The sequence below is a fragment of the Pelmatolapia mariae genome, linkage group LG18 (genome assembly GCF_036321145.2).
Source record: "Pelmatolapia mariae isolate MD_Pm_ZW linkage group LG18, Pm_UMD_F_2, whole genome shotgun sequence".
Taxonomy (NCBI): Eukaryota; Metazoa; Chordata; class Actinopteri; order Cichliformes; family Cichlidae; genus Pelmatolapia; species Pelmatolapia mariae.
The window spans coordinates 21,461,612-21,489,559 of record NC_086243.1 but is presented as its reverse complement, the minus strand read 5'-3'; the positions used below and the strand labels follow the sequence as shown (position 1 = coordinate 21,489,559).

At 39.2% G+C, this 27,948-nt stretch overlaps 2 protein-coding genes across 6 annotated transcripts in view; both read left to right on the top strand.

Moving 5' to 3' along the window:
• The window catches only part of LOC134617663 (dual specificity calcium/calmodulin-dependent 3',5'-cyclic nucleotide phosphodiesterase 1C-like), a 66,861-nt gene extending 63,587 nt beyond the window's left edge, over positions 1-3,274 (top strand). For all 5 annotated transcript variants that reach the window (XM_063462998.1, XM_063462997.1, XM_063463000.1 and 2 more), the window contains one exon: positions 6-3,274. In XM_063462998.1, the coding sequence (XP_063319068.1) occupies positions 6-22 (17 nt within the window). In that variant the 3' untranslated portion in view covers positions 23-3,274. The remainder of the gene's footprint in view (positions 1-5) is intronic.
• A 15,289-nt stretch (positions 3,275-18,563) lies between these two features.
• Positions 18,564-19,941, top strand: neurod6b (neuronal differentiation 6b). The gene is made up of 2 exons (XM_063462546.1): positions 18,564-18,576; positions 18,932-19,941. The coding sequence occupies exons 1-2, from the start codon at positions 18,564-18,566 to the stop codon at positions 19,939-19,941; spliced, it is 1,023 nt and encodes a 340-aa protein (XP_063318616.1).
• Positions 19,942-27,948: the final 8,007 nt, after the last annotated feature.

Genomic DNA, 27,948 nt, shown 5'->3' with positions numbered 1-27,948 from the left:
AACAGAGGTCGTGATGGAGTAAGTAAGCTGGGGAGTACCAGTGCCACTCTGTTGTCACTGTTGCTGTCAACTTAAACCTGCTTTAAATCTTGCATGGGAGAACTCAGACTCATGTTAGAGAGTCATTAGTTGGACTGTGCCGCCCTCTACAGGACACTGAGAAACAGCCACCTTTGCTTCCCTGTCTTTATAATCAGCCATTTTTTTCTTTTCTTTTGCTTTTATCACGTTTCTGCTCCCAGGCTCTCACGTGCATTATTCTTTTCTTGCTGCTTACTGATAAAGCCAGCTAAGATGATTTAATGACCTTAAAATAAGAGCAGCGGAGAGTGATTTTTTTCTTTTTTTCTTTAAGTATACCATTGATTTACTTTTCATCAAGTATGTTCAATAAGTATGTTTCACTCAGCCACATACACGTAGCCATTGTACAAGTCCCACTTTGCCTCAGCAGCTCTCTTCATGGTTTGGTGTAAAACTGAAAACCTTTTTTTGTGTTTTTAAGCAGTCACATATTTTAATTCTTCAATCACAGACAAAATGCAGACTTGTTTTGAAATGCAGAGTAAATGCACATTCAGAGGGACTCTTATCTGCTACATAGCATGTACAGTATATGGACATGTGTACAGCGCACTATGTGTACAGCACTACTGTTTTATTCTCACGTAAAACGCTCTTCCCCGTTGATTTGGGAGTTCCTGTTGGGAGCTTGTTATGGCCGCTGAAGCTACTTTAGACACATTAACACGCAATCTTCACCACCGGTTGTGGCTCATTTTCCTCTGAACATGTTTACTTCCGTAGTGCTTTCCTCAGACATCGTGAAGTTTTAACACATTTGTGCTCCTTGCAGTCAGGAACATATTGTTGATGTCCTCTTTACTGTATATATTAGACAGTCTGTATATGTCTGGAGAAGGAGTAGAAATCTATCCACAATCCACCACAATTTTTGACATGGTTTAAAATAACAGTTGAAAAAAAATGGGAATGCCTCTTGTGCAATTTAAGACATATCACACACGCAAATCCATTCAAGTTTTTGTAAGATATAAAATTCTCTTTTCAGTACTTTTTTTTTTGGTAAAACAATTTGTATTGCTCATGTCACGTATGAATCATGCCCTAGATGTGTGTTAAGATCCTCACAAAGTTTGTCTTCTTCTTGATGCCTTCTTACATGGATGAAAGCTGTAGCAAAAAGTCAACATTGTTTGCTGAAAAATCTTCTATATGTATTTTTTTTTTCCTTTTCCAGCACAATTACATAACAGCAGCTTCACCTTCTAGGTTGTGGGAGTAGTGTTTAATGTACATGTTTACAGTGTGCTCATACACCTATGAGCAGGCTGAATCCATCTGATGCATCAGAGGCTACGAGTCCCCACTGTATCGCTTCTTGGTTGTTTGCCAAGGTTTTTAAGGCTTGTAATCTTGTGTACAGATGATGCAAATATTGCTTACTGTGCAAATGTAATATATTAAACCACTGCAATGCAGGTTCAGCTTTTACTATTAATGTAATACGTATAATTGGAAGAAAGGAAAAGAAGCATTGTGGCAGTATTTGCAGTATGATGGACATGCTTTCTCCACAATGGTGCACTTTTATTTTATTTTCCTTGCATTCTTTTATTTGGAAATTCCCAAATTGACTGTGCCAAGGTCAAATTCTTGGCATATAGTTGGCTTTTACAATAAGTTGTAAGCATACTATACATGTGTACACAGCTACTGATATGTATAGTATATATTATCCTGCGTTCTAAAGGGGGTTATTACCTTTTCCCCCTTTCATTTTTTTCATTGTAACAGGAACATCAGTTCTCTGGTGGGGTATGGCAGTTTTTCACGCGATGTAATCACATGCTGCTTTTTACCTAAAAAAAGGAAAAAAAGAAAAGAAAAAAATAGAGAGTCATTGGTTATCAGGCCAACTGACTGAATGTGTGCCTCTATCTGTACTTCCGTTTTCACACCTTTCATGTGTAGGAAAATTTTGTGATGTCATTTTAATCTGTGCTGATCCGGTTAAAGTCAAACAAACCAGTTAATATTTTCCAACACACTCAAGAGTTGAAAAACACACTGTTGTCTCTGTAAAGTCAGCAGAAGTAATGTATTTATGATCGCATATTTTGCTCTATTTCATTTAGATGCGTTTATTCTGGCTGTTCTGTGCCGTACGTATGTTGTCCCTCTGTTGTTTTATTGTACCGTTTTGCTCCTTCTTTGTCTTGGAGGATGGATTGTCAAAAACGTGCGTCTGTAACATGTAGGGACTTTTTTTGTTTCTCCTCTATCTGTGTCACTTGATGTTTTCTTGCACCAACTTTGAAGTCAGAAAAATTCAAGAGATTCATAAATGTAAATTTCTATTCTGACAGTCTCGCCAAATTAGATTGAAAAGAAACATTTATTGCATCCTCACAATAGGCTGCTTGGTAAAACAGATTATAGTTGCCCTACTGAGGGACCAACACATGTACAGTCTTGTAGTTTGCTCTACCTTCCACTAGCTACTGTGATAGCCTACTGTATGAATATGTAACAGGAATTTATACCAACCATAATAGGAAACATAGCTGTTATGACATGTAAAGACTTCTGAACATGGTGTTTTGTAATGTTTACTATGAAACAAATCATTTGTTGTTCATTTAATGCTTTTTTTCCTCCTTGTTTAGTCTGATTCACTCTATAATGACTGATCTCAAACTGTTGAAATGACTGAGGTTAGATGGGTTTGAAGGATTTGTGTGTGTGCGTGTGTGCGTGCGTCTTTGTGTGTGAGAAACTGATACAAAATACTTAATGTGCATTTTCTGATCTCCTCACTGTGATCTTCTCTGTTGATGAGAGTATGATGAGATGAGTGTTTGTGGGAGAGAAACAAAAAGTGATGCAGTGGACTGTGTAAACCTGAGTGAACAATTCATTTTGAATCTATTCTAGTATTAGTTTTAAATGCTCCATCAGGCCAATACTCCTGATATGTTTGCTTTCATAAAAAGCATTCATAATATCAAGGTTAAATTGAGACAAAAAGGATGGGTGACATAAAAATAATAATTTTAAAGATGTTGAATTTCACTTTGTTCTGTACTACTCTCTACTACATCCCTGAATAAACAGACTGACTGAGTGTGTGTGTGTGGGTGTGTGTGCGTGTGTGTGTGTGTGTGTTGCTGTCCCATGCCGGCCAGGCGGCCGTGTGTGCCACCATGCTCTGTGACTGCACAGCCGTATCAATAAATCTTGATTCAAAGGGCTCAGATCATGTCTGCCTGTCTTCATTTCTGTAAAACACCATCTGACATTTTTAAAGATATAAAGATACTCTACATATTTTATACATAAGAGTATCTTTTTCAAGAAAATGACCGGAGCGATTATATATATAAAAGTCATTACTGAATCATGGTGAAAATTTCAAATCACTGGGTTAGAATATATAAAAGTAATTTTTCTTACATGACACAGGATGTTGATGATCACATAAATGACTTTATAGATCATCATGTTGTAGCTGTTTACTGTCACCAGGGGACAGTAAAAATATGTGAAACAGCCAGTTTGTGGGCTGTGCTGCTTTTGGCCTCACAGACAACAGTCCTGATCTGTGTTAAACCTGCATTCTTTTCTTTCGTTTTCTTTTACCACTCAGGGGCAAAACTTCTGGTTTCAAAGACTTCGGGTTCCATAGAAGTGTATGAGAAAACAGCACTTGGACTTGACCTGCACAAACACTTTCCTGATGGGTTTATGGGCTCAATCTTTCATTTCAGGTCATACTGCTGTAAATAAAATGGTAATAAGCATAAGAGAATGTCACAGCAAGTAGATCCACATGTTTGATTTGGTAGATTTTTACACCAGATCTCTTTTCAGACATGACCCTCTAAAAAAGTTTGTTCTCCCCCTTATACAAATATGGGTACTTTTGGCTCCAGAAAGACCCATGCGGTCGGGTCCAGACACTAATTTGACACCATGGTGGCTATGTCTAGCTTTTATACTGTGTACAGCACAGGTGGGAAGTAACAAAGTACAAGTACTGCATGTTACGACCCGTCTAGGGCCAGGCAATAACATGAGTGAGGCACTCGCTTCCCCCCCAAGACCCAAGCAGCCACAGGAAACAAATCCGTTCGTTATAGTGTGATTTATTTACAAAGTCACAAATAAAAGAGGAATAACAAAACGGGAGTGTCATCACTTCAGGGTGAGCCAAGGCCAAAATAATAAACAAAACAAATATACACAAATCCCGCACCCCTGACCTTACCAAAACAAAGTCCAAAAATAAAGACAGAGTCTGACCTCCTTAACTAGTTCAAAACAGGAGAAAACTGGTGATCAAAAGAAACGGCAGCTCACCCCTACCCACTCCACTTCCACAACTTTCAGACCACACTGCAGCCAACGACTGCCACAGGTACACTGCTGGGTCATGAGGAGAAACGCGAGGACCTCCCCTGCTGTAGCGCTCTATCCTCATTTTAATTGGCGGGTCCTCGAGCTGAAACCAGTCACGTCGGGGCGGTGTATCCACGCACCAATCGGAGCAGGGCCCTGGCACAGCTGAATTTACATAAACAGATGTTACCTGCCCAGAACAAATACATGAAAATGCAAGTTCGTAACATGCAACACTCGATGATACAGCCTGTGGGGCATGTTATGAAGTGTTATCTAAGTACTAAATACTTCTGTGCTGTTTGGCATAAAGTGTGTCTGTTAGCTAAAGGTCCAGTTGCTGTATATATAACTTTAATTGGAGATGGAAAAAGAAAACAGGACAAAAAAGCAAGAAGAGAGGATATGTTTAAAGGTAAGGATTGCAGTGATATTTGATGAACTGGAAATTTAAAGCTTACATTTAATGTCCCTATTAATTTTGGCATTTGTTTTTAATAAACATAAGATCTATACATGTGTTGGTGAAGTTATGTTCTGTCAGATGCACTGTAAAACAAAGTGAAGTATGCTAGTTGTGCGTTTTTCAGTTTGGAGGGAAATACTAGGACGGCTAATGCAGGCCACACTGTCTAGTTTGCACTACTGCAGTTACAGTTAGGCACTGTACTGGGGTGGTGCAGCTCATTTGTGGTGTTCATGGTTAATGTTGGCTTAAATCAAAGTTTACAGATATCAGATTAAGTTTAAGATGATGACTGATTCACTGAATTCTACCTTTTATAGTACTAGTTTATACTGTTTAAGTTGGAGTTGGAAATGAGCCTCGATAGCTCATTTAACATCTGCAACAAGAGCAGCAGCACAGGTCAGCTGATCACAGGCTGTACACAAAAACTACTGCCACTCACAACAGAAATTATTCTGACTTTTAATAATTGATTCATTTCCCCACAATGAGTCACTACAACCAGCCTTGGCGTTCCTGCACCACACCCCACACTTTAAGGTGTGGAAACAAAGTCATCCATCCACAATGTATTAACCTTGTATTAACACAGCCAAAAGCAAAAAGAGCTATTAAATAAATAAATTCTTTGTTCTACGTGACAGATGTTTAAACAGTCAACATTCATTAGAATTAGAATTTAAGTTGAAAAAGTTTGTATTTCCTTAATATTATTTTATTTTAGCTTTGCACAAAAATATCTGGTAGAAATGTGCTCCAAAGATTTTTTACTTTTACACTTTCAGAACTTTTCAGAGCCTGTACTTTTTTACTTTAACCCAAGTAAAGAAGTTGAATGAATATTTTCAACAGTATATTCACTACTACCTTAGTGACAATTGTGCATACATTTGCCGATTATGTTGTACATTCATAAGGTAGATGAACTCATCAAAGTCCAATATAAAATATGGAATTCTTAAAATCGTGAGTTATGCAAAACTAAAAGAAGAAAGTCCAACAGTGGAGCTGAGATGAGCCTAACAGATCTGGCTTAAGCTGCAAAATACAGGAGAATCTGCATCACAAACTAGGAGTGTTAACTTTGTAAAGTATGAAAGGAAAAGTTTTCTGCCAGAAAATTTTATTTTCTTTACAGTGTTCAGTCACACTTTAGTTAGATTAAGGTGATGGTTTTTAACAGACTTTGAGCAATGTTTTCTCTTATGTGGTGTCAGCAGGCACTTTTTTACACTCACCAGCCACTTCATTAGGTACACCTGTTCAACCACTGATTAATGCAAGTATGTGCATGGCATGCACTAACCATGGGAGCAACTCAGTGCATTTAGGCATCAGAATGAGGAAGAAAGGTGATTTAAGTGATATTGAAATTGGCATGGTTGTTGGTGCCAAATAGGATTTTCCCACACTACCACCTCTGGGATTTACAGACTAGTCTGAAAATCTAAATATTAAATATCCAGTGAGCGAGTGAAGCTGCTGAGAAATGATGTAATGGAGTGGGGATGTTTTCTTGGCACACTTCAGGCCTCTTAGTAACAACTGAGCATTATTTAAACACAACAGACCACCCAAGCATTGTTGCTGATCATGTCCATTACTTTACGACCATAGTGTAACCATTTCCCGATGGCTGCTTCTAGCAAGATAACAGGCTATGTCATAAAGCTTAAATCATATTAGAATGGAATGGAAAATCTGCATCATGGATCTGCAAATCTGCAGCAACTGTGTTTTGCTATTATGTCAACATGGGCCCAACTCTCTGAGAAACGTTTGCAGCACCTTGTTGAATCTATGCCACAAAGAATTAAGCAAGGTGTACCTAATAAAGTGTATATGTGACAGGTTAGTACACATAATTGGTAAGCTACCACAGGTGCAATTCTACGTTTGCCAAGGTAGCTATGTTTGGAAACCTCCCAGAATGCACTGGAGCAATAGCAGCATGTATTTACAAGTCGTTTTATGCACATTCCCAATATTCCTGCATTTTGGAGTGTTACACAATATTTCACAATATGTCACTCAGAAATGTCCTCGTGTCTATTGTTTTAGTGTTTAAATGACAAAGTCCCATTTTAAAATGTCAAATTAAATGCCATGTGTTCTGTCATTGTCATTTTAAGATAATTTTATCATCATAATGTTATTCTTTTTTTTTTTAGATTTACATACACACGATACACATGGAAAGAAAAAAAAGAAATTTTTGTCTTTGTCCGATATTGTTAATATTTACTGAGTGTGCACGGTATGTATTTTAAATTACAATAACTGTATCTTGACTCACTTGTTAATACACAGTCCACTAGGTGTCTCTGTTAGACCTTGAATTAAACTGCAGCTCCACCAACAGCACAGCTCTCTCCCTCGGAGGGCCTGTGGTACTAAAAATGATCAACGGACCTGATGTATATTGTGTCACTCTCCCAAGATAGTCCGTGTATAGCTCTTTATCCACCATATAGGCAACTCCACAAACATTACACCGTGACTGCATATTTATCACCAGTAGCATGCATATTCATGGGCAGGTTGATGGAGCTCGTGGAGGGATGTGTATGAGTTCTCAGCTCAGTGCTGAGTGCCGGAGCAGAAGGCGAATGTTAATTCAATTATACGGCAGCTGTTCCTTGGTGCCCATGGCCACTGTGTTTGCACTAGAACAGAAATCTTGTATTAGGTCCCTAGCCATAAAAGACCGTTGCCAGGCATGAGAATGGAGACTGCCTGTAACCAAAAGCCATCAACAGTATTTTAAAGAGCTTTTAATGCCTATTTTTGGCTTGATTGAGGAATCTGGTGCTGCTGAAATGTAAGATTTGAGAGATTTTTGCCGCTGCTGTTGTTGTTTTGGCTCACTATTGATTTACAGAGCTGTTGTTGTTTTTTGTAGTTGTTCTATTAAAGCAGCTTGGAAGTATAATGTGCAAATGGGTTTCCTTGCTGTATTAACTCCAGTCAAGGGTGACTGAATAGAGTGTGCATCCTGTGGTGATTGTTTCATCATATTGTCACTCTTTTCTTACTTTGTGCATGTGCACTGTGGAGTCATGCTCATGACTTGTATGTTTTAGGTCTTCAAATGTGCTCAAACAGAAGTCCGTACACGTCATGAAGAGAAGTGCATTCAGCAAAGGGCTACGTGCATACAGTGTGAGGGAGCGTGTGCTGGTATTCGTGCTCCTCCCCACCTCCTGTCCGGGGCTCGGGCTTAGCTCCAGTTCTGCTTGATGCAGGAAGAGTAGGAGGAAGTGTGGTGGGAGGAGGGTGTGAAGGCATCCACCGGCCCTTACCTTCGTTACCCGGCTGTCTGAGACTTGCTCTGTGTAATTTAATCACACAGCCGCTGGCAGGAACCGCTGCTCTGATGTTACCTGGACCTGTTTGCTTTTCTTTCATCAAAAGGAAAACAGCCACACCTGCACAGAGGCTATGCTCAACTGCACATTGCATATTAATAATAACAGCACTGATGTCACTGACGTGGAAACTCATACACCCTTAGACTCATACACTCAAATGCAATGTTAATAAAAAGAGAAAAGATTATTTTCATCGATGATGTTGCTTTATAAAATAGACACAAACGCTCCCAGGACTCAAGAGTGACATCTGCAAATCGCTTGTGTTGTAACATTATCAATCTACAATCTAAATATGTTCAGTTTACCATCACATAAGAAAACAAATGGAGCACTAATGCGATGGTACTACACTGAAGCAAAACAACGATTGACCTTTCAGGACGCCATTCTCTAACCTAACCAGAATTAACAGCACGCTTTTGCCACTTAACTACACGCGGTCATGTGATTCGGTGTGTGAAGTAGACATTGCATATCAAGCTGTTTAATAAAAATTAAACCCTTTCTATCCACTGGAAGGCGCACAGAGCTGTATTTAGAGTGACTGATCGAGAGCCCAGAATCAAAGGGGCCTGTGGCATGAGCTGCTAGTGTGTCTGGGAATTGGCCCAAATCTTAAAGAGCCAAGCTTTCCTCATCTTGACTGGGGGCCGACCCCCAAATAGGAAGAAGCTATTTCTACTGGCAGCCAAGTGGTTGCTTTTCTGGAAGCCTGTCAGGTGAGGAGTGGTGGCTGCCAACTGTAACCCCCTCAGGTGGGCACAGGGGGCAGGACAGACCCTCATCATGGCTGCAGCATTGTGACACGCAGCAGATGATGCAAGTCACAGAGGGCACTGAGCTCCCTAATGTCTCAAGACAAAGATCCTCTGTAAAAGACTACAGCGGTAATGGCTTAGAAAAACTCCAACATCCCAGACAACTGTGAGCAGCTCATTTGGAAGAGCAGCGAATGCAAGGCGTGAACACGTTTTAATTCAGAAAGCAGTTGTTTAGTTATGCATACAGGAGCTGTAGAAATATGGTTTGTTGCTATGTTGTTTGGTCACTACTGACCTTCACAATGTGTTTCTACAAAGTTTTACTTTAAATAAAAAAAATAAATAATAAAAAACCAATCTGAAAATAATCTTTGAGCCTTCAGCACTCATAATGGCATTTTCATATTTTCTGATATGTTATACTCTAAAAATAAATCACTAATTAAATAAATATTGTTCCAGCCACCTGCTGTTGTTCAGTCCTCTGTTGTGGATTAGTGTGACTATACCGGAGGTTTCCTGTGTTTTGAAGAGTTGTCTTGAACACTGCATATATTATTATTATAAATCTTTACACCACCTTACCTAAATATACAAATGCAATTGTGCCTCAGTCTTTATATAAAAGACAAGTCCTCAAGCTGGGATCATTCACCTTCTTAATTATAAGAAGGTGAATGATAAATCATTTTAAAATGAAGAAATCCTCCATGTTAATAATACATTTTGCCATTTACCATTTATGGAAACTTAAAAATAATCTGCTTTATCTGCTTTAAAAAGAGCAGATAATGTACTGACAGAAAATTACAAGGATGTTTTAAAGTGATGGTTTTATTTTATCTAACATTCATTGGACCCGCGTTATTACTCATTCTTAGTTTCATGAATGTTGGTCGAACATTTTTTAGCTTGTACCTTCTATTAAAAGATATATCAAAAGTATTTTGTGTTCAGCTGCAAACTAAATACATCCAATGTGAGAACTGAACTGGCCTTGTGAGTGATGTCACTGTACTAAAAGCCTGTTATGTTTTACTTGCATTTACTGATGTTTCTTTGTTATGTTTACTGTATTTTTTCAGATTACATGGTGCATGAAATTGTAAAGAAACAAAATTATTTATGCAATTTTTATATACAACTGAAAAATGATCTTTGGTGATGGACCCCTAAGCATTAATCCTTGCTTTCAAAATTTCCCCTCAGAAATGAACAAACATTAATCACATTAATGAAATGAACAAGCACATTAATAAGGCTGTTTTTGACCATCTTAAATACCTCTTCCATTGATAGAAAGCAGTTCTGTGGCACAGAGACGGTACCATCCCAGCACTGGGAGGAAGAGCTGAGAATTCCTCTCTTAAAATGAAAACAAACAAACGTGTGAGTGTTTTATTATCCTTCAATAACCTTCAGCATCACAGACCTGTTAAGTGATGTGGACTTCCTAGATCATTTTTCATGTCTCACAGGTACCTCGGGCAATAACCTTCATTAAAGCCTGACTATAAAGCCCCAACACTCACAGTCTTTGTTCTAAGCCCAGTTCATTCCTTATAGACTTCAGCACATATACTCTCTGGAAGAAAATACACAATCTTCAAATATTCATTTAATGTTGGACAGTGAATAGTTTAGATGATTGGCTTTTTAAATAAATATTAAAGGTAAAACACTGCTCTGTTGACCAGCACATTAGAAGGCTGAAACTCTTATTTATGATGACAAGAAACAGGAACGGGGTTAGAAACTTGGCAACCCATGACCCATGAATTCAGGTAGTAATCATGTCTATCTGTTAGACTATAACTGAGCATCCACTTGCATGTGGCTGACCACATATTTTGATGCTGGTCATAAATGTGTTGGGATACCTACTAAGATGAATTTCAGTCTGTTAAGACTCAAATATATACATTTTAAATAACCTTTTTAAGCAGCTGTGTGTTAGTGGCAGCCAGTAAATGAAAGATGGAGTAGTCTGTGAAGACAGCAAGGAGGTTCAGCAGGGTGGAAAACAATCTGATTTAAATTAATAAAATAAATTAACATCACATTTTATTGAAGTCTATCAGAAAACAACTCTACTATTGTAATCTCTGACCTCAGCAAATAGTTCAGTGATGATCTCAATTGCTAATTTCAGGTCTTCTTGAATAAAACATGAGGTTAATTATGCAAATTATCTTCCCTAAAAAAGAGGATAATGCAGAGTATGCTTTTATGCTTGCAAAAAGTCACAACCTTGTGACTACCAAAGCTTCAAAAAGTGGGCTTAAAAAAATCACTGGGTGGGGTCACTGTGGTTTTGTCCATCATATATAGACTATCAGCAAATGACTGATGTTTAAGTCTGCACCCTTACAATCAAAAGAACATTATTTCCATTTGCTGTAATTTCATATTTGGTATGGCACCCTGCCTTTCCATGTGTAGATGGGGTGGAGAAGAGCAGCAACATAACAGTGCCATCGGTAATGAGAGAAATGACAATGATTTGGCAAGATATAGTGCAAAAGAAGGAGCTGGTGTAGAGGTGGGTGGCGAAGTGGCTTGCAGCTACGCAGAAGCTACGAGCAGGCTAAAGCAGCTTAAATAGCACGCCCTATGTGAGATTTATCAATCGGATGTGTAAAAGATTATCAGCTGATCCTTCAGGACTGGCACTGAGATTTGGACAGAACCAAACACCGCTAAGCCAACCTTCTACCATCTTTTTCATATTTAATAAGCAGACAGGAGAGTGATACTCAATTTTCATTTGGCAAGACAATGTTTATGCACATTTGCCAAAATGTTTTCTTTATCAGTGAATATGAGCTCTGTTAGGAAAATCTTGTGAGACCTGGTTTTCAGATGTCTTTTTGCAGAAATATTTATTGTAGATTTTGTACCCAGAACAAGGAGGATGACATGTTTTTTTTTACAGAACATATCACCCAGCTCTTAAGGGTGTCCTCTCAAATGGAGCATATATATCGTTTTAACAGTTTACCCTCCCTTCCTGACTAAAACTGAAAACAAGCTTGACTATCCTTGAGCCTACACCAAAAATTGACACCAAAAGTAATGAGACGAATGTGTCTGCAGGCTGGTGACAGTTGACACAATAGTATCTACCACTACCACTACAAAGTAAACTGAATTAAACTAAAAATGATCAAATTCAATTATTTCTCTTTTATGTTCAAACTGTTCAGTTTCAAAAGGGATCGGGGAAATGAGGAAGCTTTCAGCTTTATTTATAAAGAACTTTATAAATTTCAAAGTGCCTTACAGCAAACATAAAGGACAACAGAAAAACAAAAGGAGGCAAAAGAGACCACAAGAGATGAGTGAAAACTAAAAACAAAACAAAAAAATAAGAACTGCTGGAATGGATGAGGACATTAAAAGATGAAAAGTGAAGCCAAGGGGAAAGGAAGAAAAAGTCATATCAACACCAAAAGTGTCAATTAGGTGAGGAAACAGCATCACAGCCCTGTCAATCATATCATCCCAGGCCTTTGAGAAAAAAAAATCCTGAGCTGTTACAAAAAAAATGTGTAAAAGTTGGCAAATCACTGAAGTCGTGCGCACACTAAAAACACTTGAAATTTTTGATCCCTCAGTAAAGTAAAATAGCACTCTGTCTGCTGCCTTATGCATCATGTTCATGTCTCTCCACCTATGCTCTGTGTCGACACACTGTATATAGTTGCTGGTGTCAGACGCCACCGCCTCTGTTTTTCTACTGCAGCAAATAGTATTTCTCATCCATATCATGCAATACTTATATAAAAGTAAAGATGTGAGTCTTACTTAAATATGATATCTGACACATTTTTATTCATCTTATCACTTTCTGCGTATGGAAGTGTGGCTTTCTACCACAACAGATTGTCACAGCCACTTTGAGCGTGTGTGAACAGATTGTGCTTTGAAAAAGAAACGAGCGCCTGCAGCAACATCTCACGTCTGCGTCCCGACTCTGTCTGAAAACGGGACCAACATCTTTACATTATACATTTTCAAAAACATATCCATTATTCATATCTCCATATTTTAATGCTATTAGCACTTCTGTGCCACCCACCTAAATACCTGGGTGTCTGCTATCAAAGGAGCAGTGACAGTCTGAGTTACTTTGTGCATAAAGAAATGAGTTGAGATTAAGAAAGCGGTGCAGTGGTCGACCATCACATAAAATTTAATTAGATCTATGAGGTGATTTTATTACTGTATACTGGGGCATTTTAGATTCAAAACACAAAAGGACTCTGGAGAAAGTTCCCTTTTACCTCGAACTAGAGTGATTTTGTTGATAGGTAACAAGGCAAGTGCACACACATACACATACAATGCTCCACCTGTGTGGGTGGGGGGTGTGGCCACTCAGCAGCTGAGTGGGGCAGCATATGGAGTTTCTAATTGGGTAGAACAGCACAGCTGGAGGACTCCAGTCCAGGACCTGGCCTCTGGTAATCAGTCCCACAATCCTCAGCCCTCCTCTGCACATCCACCAGGCTGCATGCAAGCCACTGATAGGCGGGCAGGTGGGGTTCAGTCTCAACACTGTAACCAACAAGAAACTTGTCCACTTAGAGGTTTTCAGCTGGAGCATGACTCAATGTAGACTAATGTCACACAGCGTGCAATAAGAAGACCTCATTCATGAATTTAAGGCAAAATATCAAAATTAAAAGAGCTCAGAATTCTGAACCGGCTCCTGTTTCAGCAATGTTTGCATGCGTGCAGTACTTTACTGCTGTGAATGGTCAAGGCAGAGACCGTTTTATTGCTTTATATAATGTGATGTGATAAGGTCTTTTATTTTATGAGCTGTGTAAAAAAGTAATGAGAAAAGTAGCCAGTAACTTCAAATTAAAACATATTGTGTAATATATAATAAATCCATCCATCCATCCATTTTTCTCCTGTTTATCTGAATTGTGGGCACAGCCTTTACTATGGGCTTTTCCAGGAGGACAACAAGATGATTCCAAACCAGCCACACGATGCAATCTTTCTATTGTGCCCAGAGTGTGCTCTCGATTTTTTTTATTTTCTTTTTACCTTTTTCTTTTTTTTAATGTATGTGTGTATTATATGGACACATAAATCTAAAATAAATATGTGTCCTTTCTTCTCATGATATAGCCATGTTTAATCCAAAAATGAGGGCTCCATTTTTTTAAACTCCCTGCATACCAGAGTGCTCAAGGTTAACTGTTTTCTCCCCTGCCGATGTCAGTATCAAGTCATGGAGTGATTGCTCCACAACAAAGAAATAAAAATCACAAATTCTTCTTTGTTTGGTTTTTGTTTTTATTTATTTATTTTCCAATATGCTGAGATTGCAAACTGGGTTCTGCTTGTCAGGTTTTACAAATGTTTCCCAGAAAATGATCACCTCACATTGTTTCCACGTCCACTAAATGCTTAATATGATCGAAAGCTTAAATTCCTAACCAAAGCCTTTTTCAATAGATATTGTTTTTATTCTGGATATGTGAAGCACAATGTTCATAGAAACTCCTGGAAACAGACCAGCGTTACTATTGTAGTAACAGAAAATGAGCAGACAGACAGACAAACAAACATAATGCCTGTTGTATTTGTAAACAATGCATTTACATAGTAATAATAATAACAATCGTAATAATAAAGTTTTTTTTTGTTTTCTTTGTTTGCAAGTTGCAAGCATTCATGCTCAATGTATTGGTAAAACATCCACTGCATTCTACTGTGCACAATATCTGGTCACAATTACAAAAGTATGAATTATTTTGCTCATATTTATGCTTGGGCATTAAAATCACTACTGTTCAGAAAGAGTTAGGGCTTCATTAGGAATTTAAAACAGTTAAAACTGACTTACTTTGACTTATTTACTTAAAATTCAGTTTTTGTTCTCATTATATTTCGTGACTGATACTGAAGTTCTGCAGCTTGGTCTATTTAAATGTAGGGGAAAAGAGTAAAAAGGACAGTATATTCTTGAGGCTTTACAAAAGAGCAAAATAGATTTGGGAGGATGCTATCATCAACACTAAAAGGATAAATGTGCCAACAACAGGTTTATGGTGTGAATTATTATCAACAGCAACTGAAGTGTTCATCTGGGTATCAACAAGTACTCAAAATAAATGGCTCGCACTCGTATGTGGCACTTTGTAAGCACTTCCTCATTTAGCTTTTGTGTTTTGAGTTGGGGTAATTGTACATGCAGCTCAGTTTAAGGCAATGCAATAAAAATACCACTGAGATGCTGAAAATTGGCATTAAAGGCTTCATTACATCGTCAGTGTGAGATCAGAGTCAGATGCAGAGATTTTTTTCTAAAGAAACTCCACGTTACATTTCGGACAGGATCACGTTTTACTACCACACCGTTGCCATCTTTTCCAACCACTTCACCTTACACTCATCATCCAGACACAATTTCCCCTTAACTGCTGACATCAATTGAGAAATGCTTGCAACTCAGCGTGCGATCCATGGCGCCTTCATTTGCAGCTCTGCACCACGCACCGTGCCTATAAAAGCTGATAATGTGATAATTAAAAGAGCTGACAGCAAGAACTGTCAGCGAGACACTCTGATTTACCAACCTCTGCTATTTATTAAACCTCTCAAATTACAATGCTTCCACCCTTGAAGTGTACACGTATTATATCAAATGCAATAATGACTGAACTTAGAACTGCTGTGAATGAAGGAGAACTTAAGGAGTCTCGGTGGATGACAGCTTGATAAAATCTGCCCAGTAAACATCTGAAACAAGGGTTTCTAACACACAAAAGATCACTGCCATGTCTTTCTCTCTCTCTCTCTCAACCACACCATGATTTATTACCTGAAAAGACAAGAGAACTAATTAGTGGAGTAATTAATTAATATAAATTTGCATATTTGCATTTGCAATTAGTGCAGTCAACTGATTAGTCTGAGATGGGGAGTTTGACTCTTCAGTACGTGTGCATGTGTATGTGTGAGAGGTGTGTGTGTGTGTGTGTGTGTGTGTGTGTGTTTGCTGGACCAGAACCCTGAGCAGACCAGCTGAGGCATTTTTGGGGGAAGGCAGTGATGCTTTTTTTTCTTTCATAGATCTATACATGTACTTTGGATGTGTTCTTGTAAAGTATATGTGCTGGCCCACATGCACACTAGCCTGTCTCACACACATTAGGCTAAGTGTTTGCACATTCGGTGCTGTGTGTACATGCTGTCATTGTCACCGTAGAAACTGCGACTTACTTGGGCCTCAGTGCTCGGAAGTCAAACCAAGATGTAATCAGCTCTCCGTGGCTCATTCTGCTGATCGATGTCTTGTAATGTCCAATACAGAGAGATTGATAAGTTGTTTTAATTGATTATCCTTTCAACAAGGTCATTCACACACATACATTTCCGTGTGTGTGTGTGTGTGTGTGTGTGTGAATCAGTGCGCTTGTGTATGTGTGTTCCACATAACTGAGGTGTGCATATACCCATATCGAGTGCCAGCTGTGCCCCAGTGTGGAATTGGCAGCGTGCCACTGGGCCTTTTCCACTGGGTGTGCTTAATGTCTATGGTACTGAGGTACCAACACTGCGCAAGCCACCTCTTTTATGCTTACCATCCTTTGCATTTAAGGTTTCTGTAGGAATTTCTTAAACCAATTTGAACCTACCTGTTTTTTACTATCTTTCCCATCACAGTAAGCTGAATATCTTGGAGATTTGGACTTGTACTTGGATAAGGAAAGGTATCTCTGGAAAATGTGAAAACTATTTTATTTCACAGATCCAACAATCAAATATTGTTCACCAGATAAATAGATGACCTCTTTTGTAATGGGCTAACTATAGAAATCTTAGTGTTGGTTGTCTCAAAGACACTAAAATAAGTAAACAATAATAAAATACGGGAAAGCCTAACTGCATTGCTGGATACCACTCGAGTTAATATGTTACCTTTCTAATATGTAAACATAAAATGAGAAAACTTAACTTAAAATAAAAGAACTGATTTCAAAAGTTAAGAATTAAAATGGCTTTTCAAACAGGTTCTAAAAGTATCTAATGATGGAGAGATCCTGATGCGAAGGGGCAGTTTGTTCCACAGTTTCGGAGCTGCAAAGGCTCGATCTCCTCTGTGTGAACATTTGCTCAGCTTCAGACTTCAGTAATCTGGAGGGAGCATGCCAACTTCAAAGGTTAGAGAGGTAAAAAGTTGCCAACCCAAGCAATGCCTAAAAAACAATTATGAAATCAGTTCAAAATCTGACTGGCAGTCAGAATAGTGATGGTAATATGGGAGATATGACCTTAGACCCAAACACTCCATCTATGTAGGTAACAATCATTATGAATTCTTTATATGCACTCCAGCTTAAGTACATTGTTTGCTAACTGCATTAACAGCTTCTCTTTTGTTTCTTGAGAGGAGAATTTAAAAAAGTATTCATTAACTAACTAAGCGTTTTAAAAGTAACCCTTCCCTTTGCCACCAAGAGGGCGGTGCATTCGGTGAGGGTAATTAAATAGTAAATTGACCATATGAGCATTGCATTAACAAAAACATTGCTTTTGCTTCCAAAAGCACAAAGAAACAGACACAGAAATGAACACTGTTACCACTGTTACTGATATAATCTGGGGTTTTGTAGATGCCGGAGAGGTCAAAGATTCTTTTTTTGTAATGTTTTGGAAATATTTAACAGAAGTCATGATGCAAAGAGTGCATCACTCACAGATTCACTCACTCACAGGTGTAGAACATCTCTTGTTTTTGAGATGTTGCTTATGAGGAATTCTCACAAAACCTGTGACGCTCATGCTGTTAAAGTGGGTCCTGAACCCTTGACAAAAAATTAGACTAAACGCTGTTATTGAATCCCCTTTGACCCAAATATGAGAGCTTCCCCCCCCCCCCCCCCATTTACTTTTGCACCCAAATACATTTCCAATTGTTTTAATTAATTTATTAATGTAATTTAATTTGGGATGTAGGAGAGGGTTTTTTAAGCTTTCCATCTCCGCCGCACAGCTTTTATTTGCGCATACTTAGCTCTGGATGGATCACATAGTGCGGAAATTCATAATCTGTCTACCTGTTGAGAATCTCTGCAAACTCCCTCCAATTTTCCAGACAAAAAGACATTAATTCATCTTTCTTACGGGGAGATGCAGATATTAGTTGTTATCCCTCTCCGGTCTCTGTTTCTGACGGTAAACGCGGGCCTCCCGGTGCCCATTACCGGAGCTGCCAGATGATCGGTACGGAGCGGAGGTCCCGTGGGACAATGAACACGTGGTCTCGGCTGCCACAAGACGTCAGCGGCAGATGGCATGGGTACCCGCTGTTGGCATGAGTGTCATTCCTCAAAGAGAGAGGGAAAGGGAAGAGAGGGAGGGAGAGTGAGAGAGGGGAAGGGAAGAGCAGATCACAGCAAGGCAGAGAAAAGAGAGTGCGCAGAATTAAGCTCTTTCTTCCAATTTGGTAGCTTGCGAGTGAAGAAGCTGAGGCGCAGATTCAGAGGAGATATTCGGGAACATGCAAGGTACATGCTGACCAGAGGTTAGTAATATTTTTGTTCGCAATTTGTTGACTGATCATGCGCTTTTATTCTGGGTTAAAACGTGGTTAAATACGTGGCGTAGAATTGGCTAGTTTTGGACTCTGATTCGGAGCAAACATAAACTTTAATGTGATGTAATATAAGGTTTAAAACATGGCTATTTTTCACAAATCTAAAGGCAATTAAGTGTAATGCCTTTGAAAAGGTAGCAAGCTGTGACACTGGCCTTGCTTGCCAATTTGTTACTCTTCCTCTTGGGAGGGCTCATTCACGAGGTAATTAACTGACAACCTTCAAAAGACGTCGGGGTTCTACCTTTTCCTTATAGTTTATGTTTCCGCTTTGATTTTACAGGAAATATGTTGACACTGCCATTCGAGGAACCTCATATAATGTGTGAGCCGCGGTTTGGTGCCAATTATCCCCGTGAAAGCTTACCTGAGAGCCTGGAGCAGGAGCGACAACATAACCCTGACAGATCCAACTCAGACATGAGGGAGGTCGAGGACGACATCTCCGACAGAGATGAAGACGAGAGAGAGGACGATCAGGATGAAAACGGGCTTCCTAAAAAGCGAGGCCCCCGAAAAAAGAAACCGGGCAAAGAGCAGGTTGACAGGGCCAAACTCAGGCGCCAGGAAGCCAACGCCCGAGAGCGCAGCCGGATGCACGGCTTGAACGCTGCGCTAGAGAGCCTGCGCAAAGTTGTGCCGTGCTACTCCAAAACTCAGAAACTGTCCAAGATTGAGACCCTCAGACTGGCTAAAAACTACATCTGGGCTCTGTCAGAGACTCTGAGCGCAGGGAAGAGACCGGACCTCCTCGCCTTCGTACAGACTTTGTGTAAAGGATTATCTCAACCAACGACCAATTTGGTGGCGGGTTGTTTACAGCTGAACGCGAGAAACTTCCTCACAGACCACAACGGAGAGGTGATGTTCTCTGGGAGGGCGCCCTACGATGCCATGTACTCGTATCCTGGATCAGACATGAACACGCCCCCCGGCCACAGCGGGAGCAGCTTGGACAGTAGCGCCAAGCCGTTCCGTCACTACAGCTACAGCAGCGCCTACGAAACCTACTACGAGAACCAGTCCCCGGAGAGCGGGAGCCCGCATTTCGACGGTCAGCTGAGCCCACCAATGAACTTTAACGGGATTTTCTCCCTAAAACACGACGACCCGCCAGAGTACGGTAAAAATAGCCACTATGGCATGCGCTACTGCAGTGCGCCAGGGCGCACGGCTCTTGCGCACAACTCCATGTACCGAGTCTCCCCAGAGGCCCGTTTCCCTTACGATCTGCACGTCCGCAGCCAGTCCTTCCAAGCACAAGGAGAAGTTAATGGCTCTTTCCACAATTAATCAATCAGCTGGACAAAGTTCAAGCTTGAGAAGCGATGCAATTTCCCCCCACAGATGTCGTGAGTGGAATGAAATTGACTCAGACAGGCTGATGCACTGCAAAAATGCCAACTGAAACAAGTCATTTTTTGTGTGTTTTGAAAGATGATACGAAGCCAGAATTTCAGATGAAAGGGATTCACAAGTTTCTTGTTGTTGTTCAGTTTCATTCGTCTCAATATAGACTTTAAACACACACACACACACACACACACACACACACACACACACACACACACACACACACACACACACACACACACACACACACCACCTGAAGGTTTTGTTTCGTAAAAAAAGGGGGGGGAAATCTGTCTGAAGGCCCAAATTCATGATTTACTGGTACAATGCAGAGCATTTGTTTTCAAACAGATGTGGTCTAAAATAATTAATTGAAGGTGCAGATTTGGAGTAAATCGTTTGCAGTTACAGTGCATTATTTTTACGTGTTCGTTAATGGCCATAGTGCAGATGTCGCTAATTGAGTTTACATAAAGCAGATATGATTAATTAAAATTTCTGCTTATTTGAAAACATTACTGCAGTCAGTTAAACCGATTTTTGAGGCAAAACAAAAGAAACAAAAATAAAACAAATAAAAGTTTATCGGGGACGTTTACTGAGACATGATTGGAGTTCAGAGATTCAGTCTCCTAGCAATAAAGGTCAATTTAGCTATGCAAGGCAGCCAAATGCAATCTCTGCTTATTAAAAATAATATATGTCTACTTCTCCTCACAAGGCGTCCCGCTCAATCTAAGATCTAATTGAAAAGACGGCAATTACAGCCACATAGATATTTTATAGAAAGCCAGTGAGTTCAGGAGATATGTCATCCAATGATGTCATCCGGATTGCTCCTATAAATACAGGAAGTTGCGGGGGAAAACACGTCACAGCTGAACGCATTCGTATTTGGAGAGGTGAGCGTGTTAACGCGGTGAATGTAAATTTTTATTGTATTTGTTTATTTGAGCTTATTTAATGAAGTCCGTCAAATTGAATGTGAATAATATATTATAAAAAAAAAATATTGTAAAAAAATCAACAGTGTTGACTCTTATGTGCATTTCCACGCATTTAAAGTTTGTTTACGTTGCATTGTGATAAATTTCACCACAAGCTGAAAGTCCAGCACTGGCAGCAGAAATGCATTTTGTGTCAGGTGAACAAAATGCATCAAAAACTATATGAATCCTAACAACATGCCTTAAAAAGAGACGATGACCATCAATATGCAACGAAATGAAAGTTTTGGATAGTTTGATGTGAACTTTTTACTCTTCCTTGTTCCTCCCGAGGAGCAGCTGTGATGCACTTCATGTACTTCTGCACAATGTTGGTGACTGCTCATAAATTCTGTTGATTTTGTAACTTTAACCGAATGCTGAATGATTTTTGGATGTTTCTCCTTTATTTCTGCATTTACTGATAACCCTTCCCTTCAACCCCACCACACACACACACACACACACACCCCTGAAAACTCGTTATGGATCGAAATATTCGTGAAGTAATGTGTTAATGTTTTGTGATGTGTTTGTCGCAATAAAATGTAGAGGCTGTGAGAGGCTTCATGTGGTAGCCCAGCTTCTCAGCTTTCTGTGAAAGTGATCGACGGCAGACGGCAATTAAGAAAAAAAAATAATGATTAGAAAAAAAATTAATATAAGAATGCCCCGAGCGTTTTTATGTATTTATTTTTAGGAAAATGAATCGTGAAATAACCTCGAAGGTGACACAGGGCTATCGTAGCAACCACAGACTCAAGTTTCCAGCAAGCCATGTTAAAAATACACACGCTTACATTGAAAATAATAATAATAATAATATTGAAGAACTCTAAAACTTGATTTTGCAGTTCTGTGTCTAAAAAGGTTTTTCCGATAAAATTTAATTTAATTTCAGCTGATCAGATGGTTGATTTGTGTCAAATGCCCACGAGCTGTTGGTTACCATCCAAATCCCAAAGCTCCCGGTGTGGAAAAAAGTGAATCCGACAGTCCAATTTACAGAGAAACAAAAAAGAAAAACAATAAATAATAATAACAACAACAACAACAATAATAACTTCATATACATTTCCGGTGTTTTAAAATTATTCCTTACATGCCTTTCTTTCTCTTCCGATGATGTGATTAAATTTAATGGAGGTTACACTTGCTGATACCGTCTTAGTCGGGAAATTTTTACAGTTACTTTTTTCAAAGTGATTTAAAATTTCATGTAAAGTTATTCTGTTTATTTAACTGAAAAAAGTGGGAAAGGGAAGGTTCCTCTTTTTTATGTCATCGCGATAAAGAACAGTCCGCCCTCCATAGCGCATTATTGTTATTAGTAGTATTATTTGTGCGGTTTAGATGTATAACGAATCCGGGGTTTTATTCTCATTATTCATTTTTTTTCTTTACTGTATCACTATCAACGATGAAACAATAATTATTACAATTCCCCGTTTTAGTTAAACTCTCAGCAATCTCACCTTATTGGCGCTGCAGGATTTAAGTTTTGAAGAAAGAGACTGATTTAGCAGAAAACAACTCAGGCTAACTGTTACGGTTTTTACATAAACGACGTGAGAACCTGAAGAACTCTTTGTTCAACTCGTCGGAAGTTAGAGGACCGAAAGTGAAAAGTTTGGCTATAAATCATCGCCTAACTGTAGCACAGACACACGTGTGTGTGTATTACAAATAAAGTAAGACCTAAAGTAATTGCGCAAATTTTGTCGTTGCATTTGATAAATGTCCAGTTCCGTCATGGAAAGTTAAGCCGGTGGAAAAAAATCGCAAATCGGGAGTGACAGATAGATCTCAAACTTCTAAGTGGTTTCACAAACCAGACAAAACCAAACTCATTTTATTTGTGTTATTTACGTTGATGTCGAAAGTATAACTCTAACTGTATTTACAGAACTTTATTTCCAAAAATTAAGAAACATCCTCTCAAAAAACAAACAAACAAACAAACAAACAAAAAACCCACACAAAAATCAGTGAAGAAAAACTCTATTTAAAATTATTTAAATTTATTTTAACTAAAAAAAGTATCTCACATATCCAGTTAGAGTTGCTAGAGCTCCCCTCTAACCCACACCCGTTTTCAAAAAAAAAAAAAAAAAAAAAATCCCATTCATAGTCCAACTAACACGGGTGTAGGTGTGTATGTGTGTGTGTCTGCGAGCGTGTTTTTTTTTTTTTTTTTGAGGCGAAGTAGGTTCAAATCCCTCGTGGAGCTCCCTACAGAAGCTGACGAGGGTAAGTGGGAGTGTAGGGAGGAGGGTGCCACACGCCCACAGGGTTCAAAGGGCGGCGTGCTGCAGTTTAGCACGGGGTCAAACGTGTACAGGCACATTCAATTCATGCAGCTCATTAAGCCTGGTGGCGAGAGCGAGAGAGACAGTTGGAGAAAGAAGTAAAGGAGAAATGGAGAGGGGAAGAGAGACAGAGGGGGAGAGGGTGCGAGCGAGCATATGGCCCGGCTCTGTGTGGGAGGTGAAGGACAGTAATGTGGGGTATATACTGTACGGAGGTACATTTGTAATCGGAGACGTGGTGTCATAATTAGTGCAAAAACAATCATCGCGTTTCTATAGCGATGAGTTGCAAAATGACAATGATCATCAGAGAAGTTGTGAAGAGTTTAGTGCAATCTCCACGCGCAGAAAAACGCGTGCGCAAAAAAAAAAGCATCTTTATATATAAAAATATACTGTTTTGTGATATATTATGGTAATTTATTATAATCAGGAGCATTTTCCTGCGATGTCTGAAAATCTGAGCACCAGTCAAGAAAAATGAAAATAATGTTCCCCGCCACGTCGGCAAGCATCCTCAAATTTTGTGCCATTCCCAAGCCCCAGATGGTGTGGGATGGGAAACGTTCCCCCATTAAATTCCTAATAATCATTTCTCCTGCGGAATCGGGGGTGGTGGCAGTGGGGATGGAGGAGGGCTGGGTGCGTGCGTGCGTGCGTGTGTTTGTGTGTGTGTGTGTGCAGAAGAAGGGGGTGTGGGGTGGGGATGAGAAGTGAGGATTGGGATGGTGGGTGAGGGGAGTAGAGGGATTTGGTGTTTTAATTAGACAGATTTAAGGAGCTGGAGCCCCCCTTTCTCCTTTAAAGTGTGTGTGTGTAGAAACACTCTGATTCATTTATGCTTATATTCCTGTGAGCGTGTGAGAAAAATTATACGTATGAGCAGAGGCGTCGGTGTGCGTGGATGTGTGTGTGGCGCAGGTCACGCCAGGGCTGATGCTGCAGCAGAGGAGGCCTGACACTCCAGTACTACGGGCCAGGATCTCATTAACGTGTCAGATTGGTGGATCAGTCTCTCTGGCAGCCGGCCCGGCCTCTCACAGGAAGTACTTTCTCTCTATCTGTGAACTTGGCACTGAAAGGTTAGACAGGGAGGGAGATGTGGGGGATATATTGGCCTCGGGGAGAGAGGAGAGGAGAGACAGAGGCATTAATTATAGTATTTGGTCAGATTGGATAAATATTGGGTAAAGGATTGCAGTTTAAGAGCCGCTTTTATCCGTCGGGGAGTGGAAATGCATGAAAATAGTAGCGCTGATGATTTCCACAGAGTGAAATCAGACAGAGCGAGAGAGACAGACTGACTTCTGCACTTGTGCTGTTTTGGAGGTGGAGATATGCTAAGCATGTGACAGGAGCATCTGTCACTACATCACCTTTGTGCTTTGTGCTCTTTGTCTAGGGGTACTGTAGTTGAGTGTATGCGAGTGAGTGTGTGTGGGTTGTGTGTCTGTGGCTACAATACCAGAGAGTATAGGGTGGGTTTTGGAGCAGGTGGGAAACACATAGGGGTGTGATCCTCTGACACCCCAGCAACACCCTATTTCAGGGCAGAAAGAGACGGGTGCTACTGGGTGATGTGGTTTCATTCCCTCGACTGTGAATGCGAGCATCTGCTGGATAGATAGATAGATAGATAGATAGATAGATAGATAGATAGATAGATAGATAGATAGATAGATAGATAGATAGATAGATAGATAGATAGATAGATAGATAGATAGATAGATAGATAGATAGATAGATTCAATATTACTTTCACATGAGAAGTAAGTAAGATGGATAAGTCAGATGATGAGTAATGTGATAAAGGGCAAAATTTATGAGCATGGACATTGTGTAAATCCTCAGATGCACCCAACTGCTCCAGACAACTGTCATAAACAATCAAAAAGAAATGTTTCACTATTGCTGCGAAAACGCTCATAACTGCTGAATTACTCGCCAGATCATTTTGCATTTCAAGGTTCAAGGTTCTTTATTCGTTTATTCGTATAACACACAGTGACTTGTGCAGGGGGTGGGGGGTGGGGGGGACATTATATATACATTATATATAATATATACATTACGTGAATGTGCAGTAGTAGCATGTATGCAGCAAGCAGGTGAATTCTGTTTATTAAGCGAATTAAATAAGAGTAGACAATCTGAGGAGTTTACAAAATAGACAATATGAACATATTTAAAATTAAAGGAATTTGAAATGTACATTGTGTCGGTGGGTTTAGAGTGTCTAGAAGAGACTCCTGTCTCAGTCATTTTACATGCGGCCTTATACAATGTTGGTTAAATTTAGCACAGCAGAGGACACACTGGTCAAGATTGGTCACTATAATATTTTATTATTATATATTAATATTTATTTCCAGGAGTAGTTTGACAGGTTTAACAGTTTGTAAAGTGCGCACACGACTGTGGACATGAGTGAATTTTGAATGCATATTTCTTTTATGTCTTTGTGCTCAAAACAGTTGGAAATGCAGAGGATGGTTCAAACATACATGTTTCCCATTACTTTGCAAATCAACTGAAGAATCGGTGAAGGCACGAGCGCTGATGAGAGTCTGTGACCAAAGGGACAGGAGATACAGGATGTCCAGAGAATCACAGCACTTTTTTCTTTGTGTGACGCTCCATTGCACTTAGCAGACCTATGTTTTTTGTCCATACTACACGTTGCTTTGTTCTTTACAGTTCTGTGTCATTTTTTTGTTTTTCTAAAACTGTGTTGGACAAATAGCTGTATGCAAATATATTTCTCCTCACATTATATGCAACTGACAGACTTCCTTTTCTTAACAGAAATAGAATGTGAAACCTTAAGTTCTTGAAATCAGTATCTGAAGGTTATTCACTTTCCTACACAAACCAAATTAACTATCCTCAGAAAAAAAAATGGCATTTTAATACAGCAGGCATTCGGTTACACTGATGAGACGCAGGGCGAGACTGCAAGAAAATCTAAATATGAGAGACGCACCTCCAGAATCCGCTGTCATTCTGTTAAAATGAATATTTTGATTGCCTTGGTTTACACACAGCTCGAGGAGCTTTTTATTGTGTAGGCAATGCTTGACTTCACTGTGAAACACAAGTTATAGTTTTAGGTTAGTTTAGTGAAATGCATCCTCAGAGCTGTAGCTACCCGATCTCTAACCGAGGCAAGCAGACAGGGTGTTTCTGAAGAGCAGCGTTTAGGTCATGTTTGTTATCTTGGTGTTCTGGAGAATTAATCATATTACTCACTGTTCACTAGCTCAAGCAGTCATCTGTTAAAATAAAAAAAACAAAAAAACAGTCAGCTCTTCTAAATAAGGAGAGAAGAATAATGTTTTTCTCAGTTGCTTTGGCTCAATTCTTGACAAAATATGTGAACGCTTTCACAACATTTTGAAGCTTGTTCACAGCAGAAAGAGTTTTTCTCATTCTTTGTTACAATTTGCAAACATTTTAACACATTTAGGCAAATGAAAAAGTGCAACATGAAAAACAAATCCTGGGTTTTGCATGTCCAAAATAAGTTATGCTTCTCAGTTGAATAGTTTTACCCTCCAAAATATGTTAGCATAGTGTAAATTCTAATCTACCAAATAAGTAAATTATTTTAAGTTCCACAGATACAAATTGTGTCCATGAATATTGTAAAAAATATTAAGCTGTGTAGTTTCATTTCACTGGGGTTGGAGGGGAAAGCGGAGTCAGAATGTGGAGAAAACAACCAAATGCTGTCAAAATGCAAGAGTGGACAGTGAATCTCTTCCATTACTTTGTAAGGGAGAGCTTTAGGTGTTTGCTGAGAAACTGGTGCCAAATGTACACATGCAACAGTAAGTCAGCTATTCCCAGGAATTTTTTTTCTGTAATATAATGTGGAATACATGTAGGAGGGCTTTTGCTTTGAAAAGAAGAATGTATTGTGGTGATCTCATGAATCAGCATCTGAAGCTGCTTGAGTTTCATACACAAAAGCAGTTATCCTCCAAATCATAGTTTTGGACAGCAGGTATTCAGTGTTAGAGGGAACAGATACTGCGGGGAAAGACTCTTATTTAATTTAGAAGATGCGAAAGGCAAGTCTAAAGTCTGCTGAGAACTTCAAAAATGAGACATTGAGAAAAACTGGAAGTTGGTGGGAGAATGACTGAAAAGGCAACATTGATAGTGAACAGCTACCTAATCCTGTTAACCCACTGATGTCTAAGCATTCATTGGGGATAAACCTGAATGAAACACTTAATTTTAGTGAGAAAAAAGTCAATCAGATAACAAAATTAGTCTAACACACACAACCTCCCCAAAATGAAACAAAACAAAACAAAAAACATGCCTATTCTCATTTCCACAAGGGTCATGGTTTGGGGCAATGACAGCTTAGACATCAGGATCACTATTTCTGTGAATTCTTTGAGTGACAGTATTGGATAAGGTAAGTGTCACACAACACAGTAAGAAAACTGTAAATGCAAAGAAAACTTGTATTATTTCCACATTAAATAAATACCTAGTTTATTACCCTTAATAAAATAATATTTACAGAGACCATTGTTATAGAGTGACATTTCAATTTACCAGTCCAGGATGCTAAAATAAGTGTAAGTAATAAGTACTCCCCATGATACATGGTTTAGATTAAATGTATCAAAATAAAC